Raw genomic sequence first — 18548 nt, forward strand, 5'->3', positions numbered from 1 at the left:
GATGGATGGATGGATGGATGGATGGATGGATGGATGGATGGATGGATGAATAAGTAAATGAATGGATGGATGGATGGATGGATGAATACACACATATACCCGGTATATTTAATTTGTTATTATATATGTGTCTATGTATGTATGTGTGCATATATATGCAGACAGAGAAAGTACATAGTAAATATAGGTATCATTCACTTATTTGGCTACCTAAAACTCTACCCTGGGTTGGTGCCCTGCTACACATCCCTCAGAAGAATCATGTTTGAAGTTAGCACTGAATAACAAGAGTCGTCTTTCCATTTTTCTCTCTCTGGATCCTGCTGTCATCAGAGACAGGTAAGAGCCCTACACAATATGGGAACACATCCTTCAAATTGTACCGGAAGTCAGTGGATGCCTGGGATTCATGTTAAAGATGTGCGTCATTAGCCAACTTTCTAGGAACAGGCCTCTTCTTAAAAGGGAAAGTCATTTATAGGCTTCTAGCATGTTTGAAATACTGTATAAAATACTGCCTGGATACAATAAGCCCACAGCTGTTCTCAAAATACATCACACAGAATGAAAGACTGCCCATAAACTTGAGAATAGCTGACAAATTGCGGTATATGAGTGTAAAAGAAACTTATTTATTGTGCTGAAGAAATGATGGCTGTGAGGATTTCAGAGAACCTTGGGAAGACTTGTATGAGCTGATGCAGAAAGAAACAAAGAGAGCCACAAGAAGTATATTTACAACAACCATGATAATTTAAAAGGAAACAGCATTAAGAGACATCAGAATTCTGATCCATCTGCTACCCCAGAGGACTGATGACAAAACACATTTCTCTTGGTAGAGACTTGGGGTGAGCTAGAAGTATAGAATCAGGCACGGACCATACACATGGTCAATGTGTTTTCTTTATTTTCTTTGACTTCACTTTTTTGTTAATTTGGGGAGTAATATTGGGAGGTAGATTATTGTGTGTATGTATGTATACATATGTATGCATATATATTTAATAAATATATGTAATAAACAAATACATATTTAAAGCATCAAAAACCTTTTCCCAAAATCATTTGCATACACATGTGTCTGCATGCACAGACACATATATACATATGTTTAAAAGAGGCAGCATGGATAGAATAGTAGATAGAGAATCATCCTCAAAGACCTCAGTTTAATTAAGTCTTGCTTCTCACATATTCTGGCTTTGTAACCCTGGGCAAGTCAACTCTCAGTGTCCCAGGCCAGAGGCATCAAATTCCTGCTGGAGAATTCCCCAGTGAAGCCTGAACCAGATTGAGCTTCCCCACCTGGGAGCTCCTAATACCGATGTACTTAAGGTTTTTAAACAGGGATCTAAAGACAAGGTCAGGTGGGGAGGAGGGATCCAAAGTCTGAACAACTTGAGGCTAATGAGAATGAAGAGACAGGGTGAGAGAGAAGTGCTGAATGAGGTCTCAGTGTAGAATCATGGGATGCAGATTCGAACCCCCCTCTGAAATTTACCATCTCTGTGACCCCAGGGAATTCTTCATCTGGGCTTCACATTCCTCATCTGTTAAATGGGGGTGAAGATAGTTCTGACTTTCTAAGATCCTTTCTAGTTCTCAATGGTGGGTTCTAACATGGCCTAGGAGTGAGGTTCTCATTTCCTTTACTTTTCCTTGGTTTGCCTAATGGCCATAAGCCCCATACTAATTCTGTCTGGTACAGAGAGAGGTAAGGAGGTGCTTTAATTGCACAGCTGTATGTATGGCAGTGCGAGTACCTCAGAAAAGGCAAGAAGAAAGTGTTCTACCATTGGCACAGATTAAAATTCCTCAATGACTTTGTTGTTGGGGCGGCTAGGTGGCGCAGTGAGTAAAGCTCTGGCCCCGGAGTCAGGAGAACCCGAGTTCAGTTCCGGCCTTAGACACTTAACACCCACACAAAAGAACTAGCCGTGTAACCTTGGGCAAGTTGCTTAACCCCAATTGCCCTCCAAAAGGCAAAAAAAAAAGACTTTGTTGTTGTTCAGGCATTCAGTCATGACTGTCTCTTGTTGACCCCATTTGGGGTTTTCTTGGCAAAGACACTGGAATGATTTACAATTTCCTTCTCCAGATCATTTGACAGATGAGGAAACTGAGGCAAACAGGGTTAAATTACTTGCCCAGGGTCGCTAGCTAGGAAGTACCTGAGGCCAGATTTGAACTCACAAAGATGATTCTTCCTGACTCCAGGCCAGCTGCTCTGTATACTCTGGTGTCACCTCGCTCCCCCTCTCAATGACTTAGCAGAAGGTTTTTGAGAGCTGATTGCCTGCAGAGTGATGGCTTTTCAGTCATATCTGGTTATGAATCTCCTTGAATTTATCTGTGCCGGTCCTGGGATGACAGGCAGATTCAGTCCATCACCAGGACTGTAGTTAAAGCCCCTCCACATTGCTAGGATGTGCCCAAACCCATGTGTTACTAGCGTCTTAAGAACCTAGGAACACTCTTTTCAGTAGGGAGGTGAGAGACCAGTTAGATAATATGGTATAAGCTGACAGCCAGGTTAGCTTACTTGTTTCTCTTTATCTTTTTTAAATGTACTTATTTTTATATTTATGTTTTTTTTAAGGACTATGTCTTTCTATCTTGCCCCAGATTGATGTACTCACAGGTCTCGACCCACTTTGAGAAGAAGAGAAACTCTGACCTGTTCTATTTCCACCCAGGGTCAGTTCACTTCTCCTCATTGGGCCCCCATCCCCAGGGACTGAACATATTAATGAAGGATTTTATGTGGCCAACAAATCAACTTTAGTCCACTGTAGCTAAAAACTCACCAGCTCATGGCCTTCCAACCTTAGCATTTGCTGTAGCAGGGATTACAGGCATATGTCCCACCCCACCCCACATTTTTCTTTACTAAAAGGGAAAATTAGGGGTAAAAGGAGGTATAATGAGAAATAGCTGTGATATAAGAAACAAAAGCCATCATTAAAAACATTTCTTTTGCATCATGGCCACTACATCAAAATGAAACATTTGAGTAAAGAACTTCAATGGAAATGATGCACAATTTAAAAAAAAAGAGAATACCATACAAAAAATAATTAAAAAAAAAACCTTCCAATCTGATTAACAGATTTTCTGGGGTTAAGTCCCATTTATAATGTCTATATGTTGTATGTACAGTTATTTGCATGGTACCTCCCTCCTCGAGGGCAAGGATGGTATTTTTGCCTTTCTTTTATCCCCAGTACTTGGCATGGTGCCTGACACATTGTAAGCACTGAATTGTGAATGGATGGAGAGACAAAATGCTGGTTGCTTTGAGGGTCTTCCCAGTTCTCTAAGAAGTCTCCAGTAGGTTTTATAATATCTTAAAGTAAAAACATCCCTCCTCTCACTGGGCTGAACTCACTGGGCAGGGTGTCTTTGGGTTTTACTGGGCTATTTTTGCCAGAAGTAGATATGATATCTTTTCTATCTAAGCTAGCTTCAATAGGTTTCCATTGTCTTTAGGCCAGAGACCATGTCTTCTAACTACCGTTTTATTTCCAACCCTATGGAAATGGGGTTTTATTTCCAGCCATGGCATCTAGTAGAATGTCCTATATGCTATAAGGGCTCAAAGACAAGCCGATTGATCATGGGAAGCTCTGAACAATGGAAGAGTTGTGTCTATTAAGGCAGGACTAACCAGTGTGTGTTGAAATATGTGTATTAAGATTAACTGGGGGAGGGGAGGAGTGGAAAGGAAGGAAAAAAGTCAGGCAAATTGTGTCCTATTATGGAATTTTCTGTACTCTGTACTCCTGGGTAGTGATGTAAGCCATGCTGCTCTCCTCCAAGCCTGCCCCTGAAATGCTACCACAGATATGCAAAGTATTCTCCCAGGACTTCATTTTCCTTCCAACCTCAGCTATGGCCCACCCTACCACAGCCAAGTCTGACAGAAAACCAAATGAGGATGTTTCCATGTCAGCCAATCCTTTAAAAACAGCAGGCTATAAACTGGGTTAGCTGTTCTCTAATCTACAGCCCAGACTTCCCATTCGTCTACAACTACCATTCATTTTGAATGCATGAATGAATGAGTGAATTATCCCCCCCACCCTGTGCAACATGCTGCTGTGTATGTGTGTGTGTGTGTGTGTGTGTGTGTGTGTGTGTGTCGGGGGACACAAAGAAGGCTTTTGCTGCTCATTTCTGGGAGATATATTAGAGAAAGGCATTGGCAAACTAGCGTAGGCCCAGTAGAAGGAACTGGAAGCCGGGCCATTTGAGGATCAGAGGAAGGAGCTAAGGATGTTCTCTGACTGAAGAAGAGAAGGTTTAGCTTGGACAGGATGGCTGCTTTGACAAGTCTATTTGCAAGGCTGCTGGGAAACCCTTCTCTGCCAAGTTTGACCCTAGGCAACTCACTTCCTCTTTCTGGGTCTCATTTTCTTCACCTGTAGACTGAGGAGGTTGGCCTCAATCATCTCAATAACCATACAGCACCATGTCTAAGCCCCGGTCTCTGCCCTTCAGGAGTTTATAGACTATCCAGGATAAGACAAAGCAAAAACCAAATCCAATACAGAAAGATCATGCGGTACAGCAGAAAGAGTGGTAGCTTTGGAGCCGGAGGTCCTGCGTTCAAATCTCAGATTTCCTGTGTGAACTGGAGAAAGTCAACCTCTCTGTGCCTCAGTTTCTCCCTCTGTAAAAGAGGGAGCTGAACTTGATGGGTTCTGAGATCCCTCCCAGCACGAAGTCGTGATCAGTTAATTTCCACCCAATCGCTACAGAACACGGGCTGGCCACAATAATGCTCCCTTGCTGGGTGTTTTGAGGTAAAAATCAAAAAGCCATCCATCTTTCTTACTTTGGAGAGTAATTGCAGACGAGATAGACTGCGTTTTCCCACACGTCTCCCCAAACGTTGATTCTCCTGCAGGTGTTGACAGCACAGCCGACCTTGTTGGTAGTTGCCCAAACTATCTGGAAAACAAACAAACAAAATCAAACATGGCGCATCTGTTAGACCACCAAGGAGCAAGTCAGTGCTAGTGATGATGTGCCCTCTTCTCCGGCAGCTTTGCAAGCAGGTGGCCAACAAACAGGGTGTTTTTGACAGTGCACTGAGCAGGGGAGGGTGGCCCAAGGAGCCTTTGTATTCTCCCTTACCTTTCATCAGTATTTCAAATTCTACCATTAGAGACCTTCCCTTTCAGTTCCAAGAGCTTTCTGATCTTCAATTTCTTTTGGTAAAAGGCAAATACCCCTGGGAATGGCAGCCCCTTAAATCCCCATCGTGAATACTCAGACAGGTCTAGCTAAGGTAAGAGCAGGAGGGTGGGGAGAATGGGCCACAGGATAGTGAAAGGAGAAGTGGGAGGGCACCAAAGTTCAAAAAGACTACCTTGGCGCTTCACATTTTTGCTGTAAGGTTGGCCTTGAGCTTGAGGTACAGAATAACAAAAAAAACTAAACATTTTAGGTCAACATCAATAAACTTAGGAAGGAAGGAAATAAGCATTTTATTAAGCTCCTACTATGTGTCAGACACAATTTGTGCTGTGTTTACAAATATTACCCCATTTGATCCTCACAACAACTCTGGGAGGTAACTGCTATTATTTGCCTCCATTTTACAGTTGAGGAAACTGAGGCAGGCAGAGGTTAAAGGACTTTCCCAGGGTCACACAGCTAGTACATGTCAGAGGTGAGATTTGAACTCAGGTCTTCCTAACTTTAGGCCCAATGTTCTATCCACTGAGCTACCCAACTACTGCCGTATCAAGGAATCAAGGCTGATGTCAGTACTCTTCAAATCATTATTTGCTCTTATTATTCATTTTTCTGAGCAATAAACAGTCTCTCAACTACTCTTTCACCCTTGTTAGTAGGAGAAAGTAGTAGTCAGTTTCCAAAACTTCTCCCAGAATATGTTTCCATTTTTCTATCAGATGCTGTATAGATATCATTTAATGATCTGCATTAGCTGAGATCCCAGACCTTTTCTAGCCCCTTACCTGGGTATAATGAGTGCACATAGGTCCCGAGCATCGCTCTGGACACCAAGGGTTGCACTCGTGGGGGTAAGGATACGTGTAATCTTTGACTTCATCATACCATGACTGGACATGGAATGCTGGAGAGCGATACCTGCGGAATCAGAAGCATTCTGGTGACAATGCAGAAAACCTGAGGTGTTAGTTACTTTGAGCATGGGTTCGTAGAATCACAGAGTTAGAAGGGACCTCAGATCTCAACACAAAGCACGAATCCTGTTTTAGCGCCTAAAATCAGAAGTCAACTACCCTCTGCTGGAAGACCCTAAGTGATGTGAAACTCACGGTCGTACAAGGAAACTCATTCCATCTTTGGATTGCTCTAATAATTAGGGAGGTGTTGTGTCATTGTTATTAAAGATAATTTAAAAATAAAAATAACCGATTAATTGTTATTAATATTGTTTCATTGTTGGGTAAATTTTTTGTTAGATTAAACCACAATTTGGTTGTTTTCTCCACCCACTGATCCTGGATCTGCCTTTGCGGGGGCTCAGCTAGAATACATCCAATCCCTCCTGTACATGCTAAGCCTGCAAAGACATAAAGGCAGCTATCCTATTCCCTCTAAATCTTTTCTTCAGGCTAAACATCCAGGCTTTCAGAAGGGGAAATGCCTTCAAACTCCAAGCAAATCATATCTGAGTGCTGACTGAGGGCAAGGTTCTCTGAAAATCTGAGGAAAGAATAATAGTTTAAATAAAATGAGGTGAAAATATTTCAACTCGGTTTCTAGACTTTACTTTCTATTATCAACCAGAGCAAGCAAAGAGAATGGGATTGGGGCGGCAGGGGGGGGAGGGTAATATAAATTCCCATTTGTCCCCATAACCCCCTCTTTTATGCAATATAAAGGAAAGAAACAATGTAGAAACAATGAGAAATTGTTTGCTCTATAGAAAGTACCCTTGGGAACACAGGAAATAAATTCTCCTCATCCCAATAAGAAAAAGTAAAATGAAAACAATTAGCATCAGGGAAAGAAGAAACATTTGCTAGTGGAAAAAAGCATTGAGTAAGAAACAAGAGCCCTAGATTCTCATCCTGGTTCTGTCTTTCATTTGATGTGTGAACTTGGACCCTTTCTGTTCCTCGGTTTTCTTATCTGTACAATAAGGGGATGGACAAGACCATAGATTGAGACCCAGAAGGGGATTTAAAAGTAATTTGGTCCAATCCCTTCATTTTGCAGAAGAGGTAACTGAAGATACAGGGGTTAAATAACAAATCCAAGGTAATGTAGGGAACTGTAGAACCAAGACCCTGCCAGCTCTAATGTTCTGTAATTCTAACCCCAAAGGGACATATCACACATTATAGCTTTTAAAAATAAAAGTCTTATTTGGCAGTGTTGCCAAAAAGACAAAAAAAAAGTATCTTTAAAAATACCCAGAAGGGTAAGGAAGAATTTTCAGAGGGAAACACAGAAAAGTGGGACAGCTTTAAAAGTAACATGTTGAATTTAATAAATACTTAAAAAAATAAACTAGATAATATCAATTTGGGGTTTCATATAGAATCCTTTTTTTCTGTTCTACTTGGTATATGTAAATATTCCTCTTTCTTAGTGTTCATTTAGTCCAAAAAAAAAAAAAAAGAATTAAGACACAGCTAAGAAACCTCACTTATGAATAATTAATGCTACTCAATTTGTTTACATGATATCAAGAACCCAGGTGAAGACCGGAAAATTTAATCATGTTTCTGGAAGTTTTCCTATATCCACATCTCTACATCACACACACACACACACACACACACACACACACACAGAATTTTTCCACTTCCCTCTATACTCTATGGCTGGAGTACTAAGGGAAGAACCAGGTCCTGTTAGTTTATCCTGGTCAGGTAAGATACACCAGCTGAGTTATTCTCAGCAAAAACTGGTGGGATAACTCATTTTATAGTGATGAATTATTCCATTTGCTAGGTTGGGACTGATATCTTAAGGGGAAAGAAAATAAACTATATGCAGATCTTGAAAGGGGTAAGAGTGGAGATGAGGTGGAAGTCTATGGCCAGCAAGTATAAATAGTGTGGTTTCAATAAAGGAAAAACTAGAATAAGGAATGACCATTTAAGAGCAATGTGGTGAAGCGGGCGGGTTTAGAGGTCATGTAACAATGACTGTTGGGCCCAAGAGCCCCATGGTGGTGGTCAGTAACACTTCCAAAGACATTCCATCTCTTCAGAACGCCAGCTCAGAAAAGTAAGATACATGCTGAGCTTTTGGGCAAACATCAATCCCCTTCCAAGCTGCCTCTTCTCCCAAGATTTAAGACAGCATATTAATTCTAGATGAGAATATCATGAGACCTTGAAATGTGAGTTCACCATGTTTTTTATTTTCTTTGTATCCCCAATACTTAACACAGTTTCTGACACATAACAAATGTTTGTTGAGATTCACTGACTACCACTGTGATATACCCTTAGGATTAATTGTAAAAAACATGGCAAATGCTCCCCATCTCCAAATGTGGAATCCATGGACAAAATTATACTCTAGAACTGAAGAAGGGAGAAAAATAACATTTGGGCTTCAAATAAAAACAAATCTCTAGCTTAAATTTTTAAAAGTCATCAAAAATTCCGACTGGAAAAGGTAGAGTATGAAGAAAAAAAATACCAACATGTGTTCAGTGCCTGCTCTTTCAGAGTCATGCACCAGATTCTGAGGGTAATTCCAAGTTCAGACAAGCTCCTCATGGAATGTCCAATGGCCCGAGAGGATTTGCATGGGCAGAGATCGCCATAACACCCAGAATCTTCTAAGTGCATTAGAGAATTGCCAAGCTCAAGAACAGTAAAGGGTCTGAAAAGAACCATTGGCAACTAGAGGGGGAGAGGAATTAGGAAAGGCTTCCTGGAAGAGATGCTATGTAAGCTGGGCTTCCAAGGATAGAGAGGGATTTAGCAGGTGAGAAGGGAGAGGGAAAATATTACAGACACAGGAAACAGCATGGGCAAAGTGGCAGAGCACAGGTCATGTTCATAGGAGCAAAGTTAGTCCTGTTTGGCTACTCAATCGGTGAATACACAGAAAGAGAATAGGATCATAGATTTGGAGCTAAAAAGGACCTTTGAGGTGATATAGTTCAAACTCTCATTTTTGAAATGTGGAAACTGAGGCCCAGAAAGGTGAAGATACAGCTTAAGATCACACAGAGGTAAAAGCTGACCATAGGTCCTCTGATTTCCAGACCAGCGCTCTTTCTACTGTAGTAATATGAGATAAGGCTATAAATGTAGGATGGTAATCTTTGTTCTCTTTCATCACATTAACATTCATTTAATCATCCTACTTGGAGCAGGGAGATTCCTCTCCCAGGATCCAAAACTATGAAACTAACTCAGCCCATCCCTGCAATGTTCCTCTTCCTGTCCAGCATAAGAAGAGTAACAGCTCTTCCCATTTCCCATCAATCAACGTGACTTCTAGTAACATATCCGTGATGAAGCAGGGCTTACTGTATTTGAAGATGACCCTGAAGGCACAACATGAGCAGGGCATGTACCAAGAGCTGTTCTCCAGTAGGATAAGTTGTGGGTCATTCTCTTGACCGACAGCATATGGTGTGAGTAGTACCATCCGACCCCTACCCTATGGCCATGTGACAAATCAAAGTCAAACTGAATGGTCCACATACAGATACGATCCTATAATCTTTGCCTCATCGGCTGCCTGGACTAACCACTGCAGGCTATAATAAGGGATCACAGAAACTACCTGAACAATGTTTTCTGGTTCTTACCTGCCCCAGTGGACTGCCAGGTTCTGGCCAATGGACACAAGAAGGGTGGCAGGTCCGTGTTCCCAGATACATTCATGGGCCCAAGCTGCTGCTGATCTTTCCAACTCATCATCCCAGGTCTACATGAGAAAGAAAGATCAGAAAAAAAGGCAAAGACAAAATGGTGATTATTGGTGAGATTGATAAAGCATCCAATCCAAGGGTGAAATCTGGTCTCTAGAGAAGCCATTTGATGCAGCCTGTTGGACCCATTTTTGGCTGTCCAAACAAGAGAAGTACAACATCGTCATGGTTAGGTAGCCACAGGGTCCTCCCCTAAAAGAAGCAAAGTGAAGGGATGGCGGACGGCCAAGAAACACCGAACTTCAGCAACAATCTCTGATATATATGTTCCTGAAAAAAAAAGTGCTCATTCCACCCCCACTCACCACGTGAACTCGGGCTCCTAACGCATTCAGACCTTAGTTTCTCACCTATAAAACAAGCAGCTGGACCAAACAGCTCAAAAGCCTAAAAAGCCAACTCCAAAATTCCATTATCTTTTATAACTTTCATTGTCCTCTCTTTACAAGTCAGACTCCATGTACTACCACATCTAAACATTTTAAAAGGAAGAAGCTGCCTTTTAAAAGGGAAAAATAATGATTCTGAACAAAGTCATCTTCATGGAAGAATACCAGAGTTAACAATAAGCCACTCCCTTATGACGTGTAAGATCTTGAAAGTTAGTACCAAAGAAATCAGTCTTGGATTTGTTAAGGCACTGGTCCCTTTCCTTACATACTGCCAGAACCTGCTGAGGTTTGGCAGGGGCCTAGGCAAAGAACAGAGACCCTAAGCTAAAGATAAGTCTGGGGCTATTTTCCTTCTCCCAGAAGAGTCAGAGAACTCATAATTCATCAGGAAAGAAGATAATATACAAACTCAACAGGGGCTGTTTCTCTTCTCCAAAGAGGACTGCTATATGTGTCTTTTGGCTTATGGTAAGTCAATTGCTTTGAGTCATACGTAACTGGATTATTCAGGAGAATAAAACACATAAAATTGGTTTTTGGAAATCAGATCCACAGGGCAATATCACCAGGCCCTTCCTCTTGCAAGGGTCATTTTCTGAGTAGCTAAAAAAAAAAGTATAGGGTTTTGAGAGGGAAGGGATCTTGGAGACCACCTAAGTCTTAACCCCCTGCATTTTACATGGGAGGAAACTGAGGTCCAGGGAAGAGGTGATTAGGCCAAAGTATGTAGCAGAATCTGGATTCTAATTCAGGTTTTTAAACTACAAATAACAGCATAACAATGAGAAGAAAGAGAAGGAGAAAGAGGAGGAGAGGGAAGAGGAGGAAGAGAAGGAAGAAGAAGAGAGAGAGAAGGAGGAAGAGGAGAGAGAGGAGGAGGAAGAGGAGAGGAAGAAGGAGGAAGGAAAGAGGGGGGGAAAGGAGGAAGAAGATAGCAAATTGAATGTTTACCAAGCACTTTACATATATTAATGCATTTATCTCCACAACAATCCAGTACTCAGTGCAGTGCTTGACGTGTAGTAAATGTTAATAAATTTTTTTTGATTGATTGAACCCTGTGAATTGGGTGCTATTATTATCATCCACATTTTACAGATGAGAAAGTGACATGTCTCGTTGGTAAGTATCTAAGGCACTATCTTCCAAGTCTGTAAGTATCTCAGGTCTTCCTGACTCCAAATCCAGCACTATGGACTATGCCCCTTAGCTGCCTTATCCAATCCAAGGCTGTTTGCACTACACTGAGCTTAGCAGTGCTCAGGGATGCTCTTACTCTCCAGAGGGGACACCTACCAGGGCCCATGGTGTAGGATTCCCACCACAGTTGGAGGAAGTCCTGTTAGAGATGCTTCATGAAACAAATACCTCTCAGGTTTAGCTTTGTGACTTCCAAGTCACTAGTAGTGGGTTTAAACAGAGGTTTATCTCTTCTGCTTTTTCAGGCATCTCCCAAGCAAGGGATGAGCACTCATGGTTTTAGATGAAGCTTAAATGGGATATCCAAGGGCTCTTCCCTACATGCCTGACTCTACTCAGTCTTCGAGGCTGAAATATCCTCTCTTGGACTCTCAGACTACCAGGGTTGGCAAGGTCCTTAGATGTTACCCAATGGAATGAACAAGACCCCTGGTGACTCTGGAGCCAAGGGACCTGGGTTGGAATCCCATTTTGGTACTTACTGCCCATGTGATATTAGGCAAGGTGTTTTTTCTTGATGGGCTTCAAGTTTGTCATCTATAAAATGAAGGGGTTGGATCTCTACAGCCCCTTTCAGCTCCAAAACCCTAGGTTCCTAACATTTCCCCTCCAGTTTTATAGGATGGAGAGAGGTGGGGGCTTGCCCAAGGTCACAGGCTAGTGAGTGGCAGTAGTGGGCTTAACCCCAGGTCTCCCATCTCCTGACTCAGTTACTCTCTCTACTGTCCCACACTACATCTGTTTTGGAGATCTGTTCATTGGAATGTTTCCAGTTACAATCAGTCTCACCTTTTCACTATTCCACTCATCTGCCACTGTTCTTACTTCCCTTCTTCCCTTTTATTCACTCATTAGTCAATTTCCAATCATTTTGAAACAAACCAAAGGCAGTAGTCCCAAGTACAATGAAGACCCAGCATCATCAGAGAGTCATCATGGCTTAAGGCACTGAGAATCAGGCAAGGGGTAGGTTCAGCTGCCCACAAGCTGGGTGACCATGGACAAGACCTAGTTTCCTTAACTATAAAATGAGGATAATAATACCTTTGTCATCCTCAATTTCCAGGTTTGTTGTGAGAATCAAATGAGATAATTCCTGTATCACGCTTTGCAAACCTTAGGTCACTCTATCAATGGCAGTTATCATTCTTCTAAGACATAGGCAGGCAGGATTTCACCTTACACTAATCTGCTTCCATCTAGCAAAATATACCACCTATATGTCTATTAGCATGCTTCCCAAAGTGATTGAAATTTTCCTCCAGTAGGGTTAAGCAAGCCATTAACTTCCAGCCCACTCATGGATGGGGGACTTGTGCAAAAATGGAAATCCCTTTTGAAACCCCGAGAGGAGGGTGGAAGGAACCCTTTTGGTTCCTTCACATCTGGCTGAGCCAACCTTAAGGCTTCTTAGAAACTGCTGTTTATTTTTTTTTACTCCAGCTCATTATCAAAGTGGATTTTGCTGACTTTTGGCCACAGTCCATAACCTTCACTACTGTTCCTCAGGGGAGAGGAAAAAAAAACTAAAGTAATAACCTAATAAAGGAGAAGGAAGTGAAGGGACTTGAAGGGTATTTTTGGTCTTGGCAGCTTTCTCGTTTGAGAATGTACAAGAAGAAGGAGACATCTGGTCTATAACAAAACCTTGTCAAAAGGGAAACATGGGATTCCTTCTCCATTAATCCTGAACAGCAGTGCTGCAAACCCATTACTTTCACACAAGCAAATTAAAGAGAGTTCTGAGACATTACTTTTCCTCCCTTCCTCCCTGCATAGCTTAATTCTCACTTTCTCCAGGGAGCTTAACCCAACTAAGTCAACTTTCTGATCTCAGCTTAAGAAGTTTGCTAGATTCTTGTGTCTGTTATTTAACCACAATCTTAACTTGGGAGTTTCTGTTGCTGGCTGTGTGACCCTGGATGAGTCACTTAACTTTTCGATGCTCCAGGCAACTCTCAAGGACATTATGTTGCAAGAAAGAAGCTAACCTGTATAAATAGAGGGAGTTCTCTACACCAATCATAGGTCTAGCCCCTAGGTTGCCCAGCTAGGTGATATAACGGATTGAACTCTGGGTCTGGAATCAGGAAGATCTAAGTTTAAGCCTGACCTCAAATATTTACTATGTGTCCCTGAGTAAATCTCCCAGTACCTCAGTTTCCTCAACTGTAAAATGGGGATAATAACAACATCTACCTCCCAGGGCTGTTGTGACAATCAAAGGAGATATTTGTAAAGCACTTAGCACATAATGGGTGCTTAATAAATGCTCGGTTTTTTTCTCTCCTGTGCTAGCCTATCCTGATCTTACTAATCAGGTGTTGAACTCTCTTATTTCCAGCCAGAGAAGGATTCGTTGTGCTGGCAAATTCCAAGTCGCAGAACAAAGTCCCTGTTACCCCGTACTTAAGACATGCTGCTCACTGTGACTGTCTGGTGGAGCATTTTAAGCTTTTCAGGCTTATCTTTTCTGACCGCCACCTTGATCACAAGTTCCCAAGGGTAGAGACTTTGAGTGGGTCAGTCATATGGCTTCTTATCCTACACACACCCAGCACAGGACCCAGAACGAAGGGCTCAAAAAAAAAGTAATAAGTTTTCAGTTTTCTCCCCCTTCCTCTCCCCTCTCTCCCCAAGACAGCTTGCAGTCTGGTATGGGCTCTATACATACATTCCTATTAAACACATTTTCAAATTGGTCGTGTTGTACAGAGGAACCGTGATAAATGGGAAAAACCATGAGAAGGAAAATAAACCAAAAAGAAAAAAAAAGAAAAAAGGGCTCAATATATATTTGCTGAATAAGTGTGTGTACAACCTGGGGCAGATTTATCAAATGATTATGCTTTTAAAAATCTAACTTTAACTTCTTTGAGTAGCTTTGATGGTGGTCATTTAAATCCGACATATTAAACCTACTAAATTAATTGGATCATCCCTGGAATGTTCCCTCCCACATTAACCCTGCACATGTGCCAGCCCTCTCTAGGTTCGAATTTCCTAGTCTGTAAGATAAAGGAATTGGGCCAGAGGATGGTTCTCCTTTAATCTAGGATTGCATCCAAAATTCCTTCCTAATCAAGGCAATAAGCATTTATTAGGCACCTACTACATACCAAGCACTGTGCTGGAGAGACAAAGAATGGCAAAGCCAGTCCCTGCTCTCCAGGAAGGACCTCACAGTCTAATGGGCTGTGTGTGGGGGAGGATGGTACATACATCACCACTTGTACAAACAGGACATTGGAACTAAGCATAGAGGGAAAGCTAAGATCAAGGAGAACTGGGTAAGGCGGTTTCTTGCAGAAGCAGAATTTCTGCTGGGACCTGAAGGGAGCTAAGGGAGTCAGGTGATGGAGATAAGGGGGGAAGGCTTAATGCCTTCACAAATAAGCAGCAGCCTTTCTGGAAGTCTTTTTTTTCTGTCTTTATAAGCAGAAACAAACCCCTGGAGGATGTGTGGTATAGTGAAGGAGTCCTCAATTAGAGTCAGGGGGCCTGATTCTAATGCCAGCTCTCCTCCGAACTACCTCTTTGTCCCTGGGGACCGTCTTCCTCTCTGGACCTCAGCTTCCTCATTTGTAAAACTAAAGGATTAGATTGTATGCTCTCTAAAGGTGGTGCTGGGGACGGAAGGCTTGTGTTCAAATCCCAGCGCTGTTACTACCTGCGTGACTGTGGGCAAGTCAATTGATTCCTTTGGACCTCAGTTTCCTCAGCTATCAAAAGTGGGAAGCAGATGACTTCTAATGTCCTTTCCAACTCTGTATCCCAGGATTCCCTGAGTTTTCTGCCCATACCATTAAGACATGGTGCTAAGGCTACTCTGTACCATCTTAGGACCTCTGAATAATAGAAGGCGTCATTACACTGAAGCAGTTTTGTCAATTGAAAAAGAAGATTCAAAAAAGCAAAGGATTCAAGTTCCAGGCAAGGCAGTAAAATATAACCTAGGGAACATTAAGTAAATAGAGAGACACAAAACCCTGATTATGGCCTTTGCAAATGGCACTAATTTATAGCAAACTTCTTTCTTGGTGGTATTTAAGCTTCTCGTTAGTACCTCTAAATCCTCCAGGAAAAACCACTAGAAAAGAAAGAAAAGAAAGCAACTGTTCTCAATAAGCCATCCAGGGAACACTGCAGAGTTGGGGTGGCCAATGAAAACATCTGTCTTGTGGGGCCTTCTATTTCCTCACTCAGAACCTATCCAGGACCATTCTTCCTTCCCCAGGCCACGGCCCATGATCATGGTGTGAACTAAAAATCCTAAGGATCTCGGCTTCTAGCTGATGAGGCCAGAATGACTAATGCTAAGGAGACCAGACACGGAGCTCAACACAACATTCACTCTGTCTTTACTTTCCTGTTTTTCCCTGTCCTCTTCATGAAGCAAGTTTTCCTAAGGCACATTTCAGTAAGACCTACCATGCACTGTCAGGAACCTCAGGGCCAAAAAGAAAGGGAAAAAAATCCAATTTTACAAAAAAAGAGCAGATGAAACTTGGATGGGGCCATCAATCCACTTCTCCTCTTGTCTGATTCTACTTTTCTCCACTCTCCAGGTCCATTCTGGGGGTGGATGAAAAGCATAGGGGGCAGCCATTGGAAACTATGGTGATAAGCCCAGAGTTAGAGGGAAAGAGGTATTAATGCCATCTTCCTTCTCTGTGCCTCAGTTTCCCTATCAGTAAAATAAAGAGGTTGGACTTAATGTTTTCTAAGTTTCCTTCTGGTGCTAAGACTGGGGAATTAGCCAGAAAAGACAAAAAAGGGAAAAAGAAAGATCACCAAGCAAGAGTCATTATAATTTTCATATTCAGAGGTGAAAGGAACATAAGAGCAAAATACATCATGAGAATACGATCAAAAGAAGAAAATGAGTCAAGGAGGCACCTGAAGAAAGAAAAGATTTCGGTGTTACTGAGGGGAAGAGAAGAGAGAGTCAGTCAATGGTGTCAGATGCTTAGAAAGGTAAAGGATCCTAAAGGGAAAAAAAAGGGTCATAAGTCGACATTGAGATCATCAGTCATCTTTAAAGAAAAACATCTGCAGAAGAGCTGGAAAGGGAAGAAAGGAAGCAGGGCCCTCTCCCCCAGCTCCTCCCCCTTTGCTACTACAGACGCTTACCATGTATTCCATGTTTGAGGCTGATGGGTAGACCTGACCTCTCAGTTTGTTGTGAAGCATCAGGATCTCCTCCCTGTCTGCCCTGGGGATGGCTCTCTTGCTTCTGGAATGAGGCTGGTCATTCTGGTATTTGCTCAGAAACTTCTCCAAATGAGTGGCATTGGGCAGGAAAAAACCCTGTGTTTGACATATTAAAAATGCTAATCCCAGGGGGACAATACAAGACAGGGTGGGACTCATGGTTGAATTTTATAGCAGGAATCAGAATGATCCTATGCTCCGGTGTTGAGGTAATACTTCCAAATGCTTCTAGCAGTCGTCTTCTTGAGGGCGGTTAGAGTGTTCTTAATAGAGCTGGAATTAAACAGAAGAAAAAGCAATGAGGAACATAGGTTAGCATTAATCCAGATCCAGTGTCTGCTGTCCTGAGAAGGACTCCTGGTGAGGCAAGACTCCTTAGACTCCAAATAGAAACCAGGGCAAAAATGCTAATAATTCCTTTGTCTCATATTTTCTAGTTTGAAAAGAGGTTTCCTACTTACCCCAGATGACCCATCATTCAATCAATCATCTCAGAAGCAACTATGTCATGAAGCAAGTTTCTGAAGGAAATTTGCCCAGGAATATGACTAATGTGATTTCATGGAGGGAAAAGCTCACCACTGGGTTCCTCCACAAACCAAGGCTCCAGGCCAGGTGTTCTTAATCTTTTTTTTTTTTTTGTATATTGGACCTCTATGGCATTCTGGTACCAACTCTGGATGCCTATGGATCCCTCCTCAGAATAATGTTTTTAAATAAAATACATAGAATTACAAAGGAAGCCAACTAAATTGAAATATAATTATCAGAGTAGTAAAAACCAAACGAATCCAAGTTCATGAATCCCAGGTTAAGAACCCCTCCATGTTTGAGCCCATTTACGATAGGAGTCATTTTGGTGAATTAGAGCTGTACAGGGAGACAAATATTAGGTAAATAAAGAGAGAAATCTCAGTGAGTCCTGTTCCATAGAAGACTAGACAAAAATCTAGATGGATCTGTGTAAAGCAATCAGCATTGGTGGATTTTAAACTTGAATAGCTTTGAAAGGGTCCACAGTTGAGGCAGAGTCTGAAGTGCACTGAAAAATCAGTCATCATTCCCTACTGATACTAAGCCTGTTTCATTTGCTTGATAACATTATCAGTATATTAAGATTGCTATAGATGAGTTCAATCTCACAATCTCCTGATTATGCCACCCAGTCTCAGCCTCCAATTGGCTTAAGCTTTGACTAATTTAGGAGTAATGTCTCTGGTTGATTTGTTTTATATCTCTCTAATTGTACTTTTGGTATCGAGGGGGAACTCTAGGATAGAGTGCAGGCCTATAATCAGGAAGACCTGAATTCAAAGCTGGCCTCAGATATTTTACTAACTGTGTATAAGTCACTTAACTCTGCTTCAGTTTCCTCAATCTATCAAGTGAGCTGGAGAAGGAAATGGCAAACTATTCCAGTATCTTGGCCAAGAAAACCCCAAATGGGGTCACAAAACATCAGACGTGACTGAAAAATGACTAAATTGAACAATGTACTTGTGTAATATTATATATGTCTGCGTGTAGTACCCCGTTCTGGGCTCCTTTCTCAATTTATACTCACATCTACTGGTCAAGTAGCCAGACAGAGGCTCTAAGTTCACCAGTGTATTTTCCATGAACAATCAGCCAGTACTCTCAATTAGCTCTTAGCAAAGGCATTTACTCAAATGACATTATGATACTTTAAACTAGGTCTATAAACCAAAGGAATGACGAGTAGAGAAGATTGTAAGAGAGGATGAAGCAGGGCACACAGGAGGGCAAGTGCAGCTCAGAGGAGAACAAAGTCATGCTGACATAGCTAAGGGAGAAAACTAAGCCATGGGAAC

General features: G+C 41.9%; 1 protein-coding gene across 1 annotated transcript in view; it reads right to left on the reverse strand.

Moving 5' to 3' along the window:
* The window catches only part of CRISPLD2 (cysteine rich secretory protein LCCL domain containing 2), a 79043-nt gene that overhangs the window by 39654 nt on the left and 20841 nt on the right, over positions 1-18548 (reverse strand). The window contains exons 2-5 of the mRNA XM_069085636.1: positions 16636-16989; positions 9788-9906; positions 5991-6123; positions 4841-4956 (exon numbers count right to left, since the gene is read on the reverse strand). Coding sequence (XP_068941737.1) covers positions 4841-4956; positions 5991-6123; positions 9788-9906; positions 16636-16875 — 608 coding nt within the window. The 5' untranslated portion in view covers positions 16876-16989. The remainder of the gene's footprint in view (positions 1-4840; positions 4957-5990; positions 6124-9787; positions 9907-16635; positions 16990-18548) is intronic.

Source organism: Petaurus breviceps, unplaced genomic scaffold, assembly GCF_028583685.1.
Source record: "Petaurus breviceps papuanus isolate PSGF00001 unplaced genomic scaffold, PetGlider_PUasm1.0 176, whole genome shotgun sequence".
Classification (NCBI taxonomy): domain Eukaryota; kingdom Metazoa; phylum Chordata; class Mammalia; order Diprotodontia; family Petauridae; genus Petaurus; species Petaurus breviceps.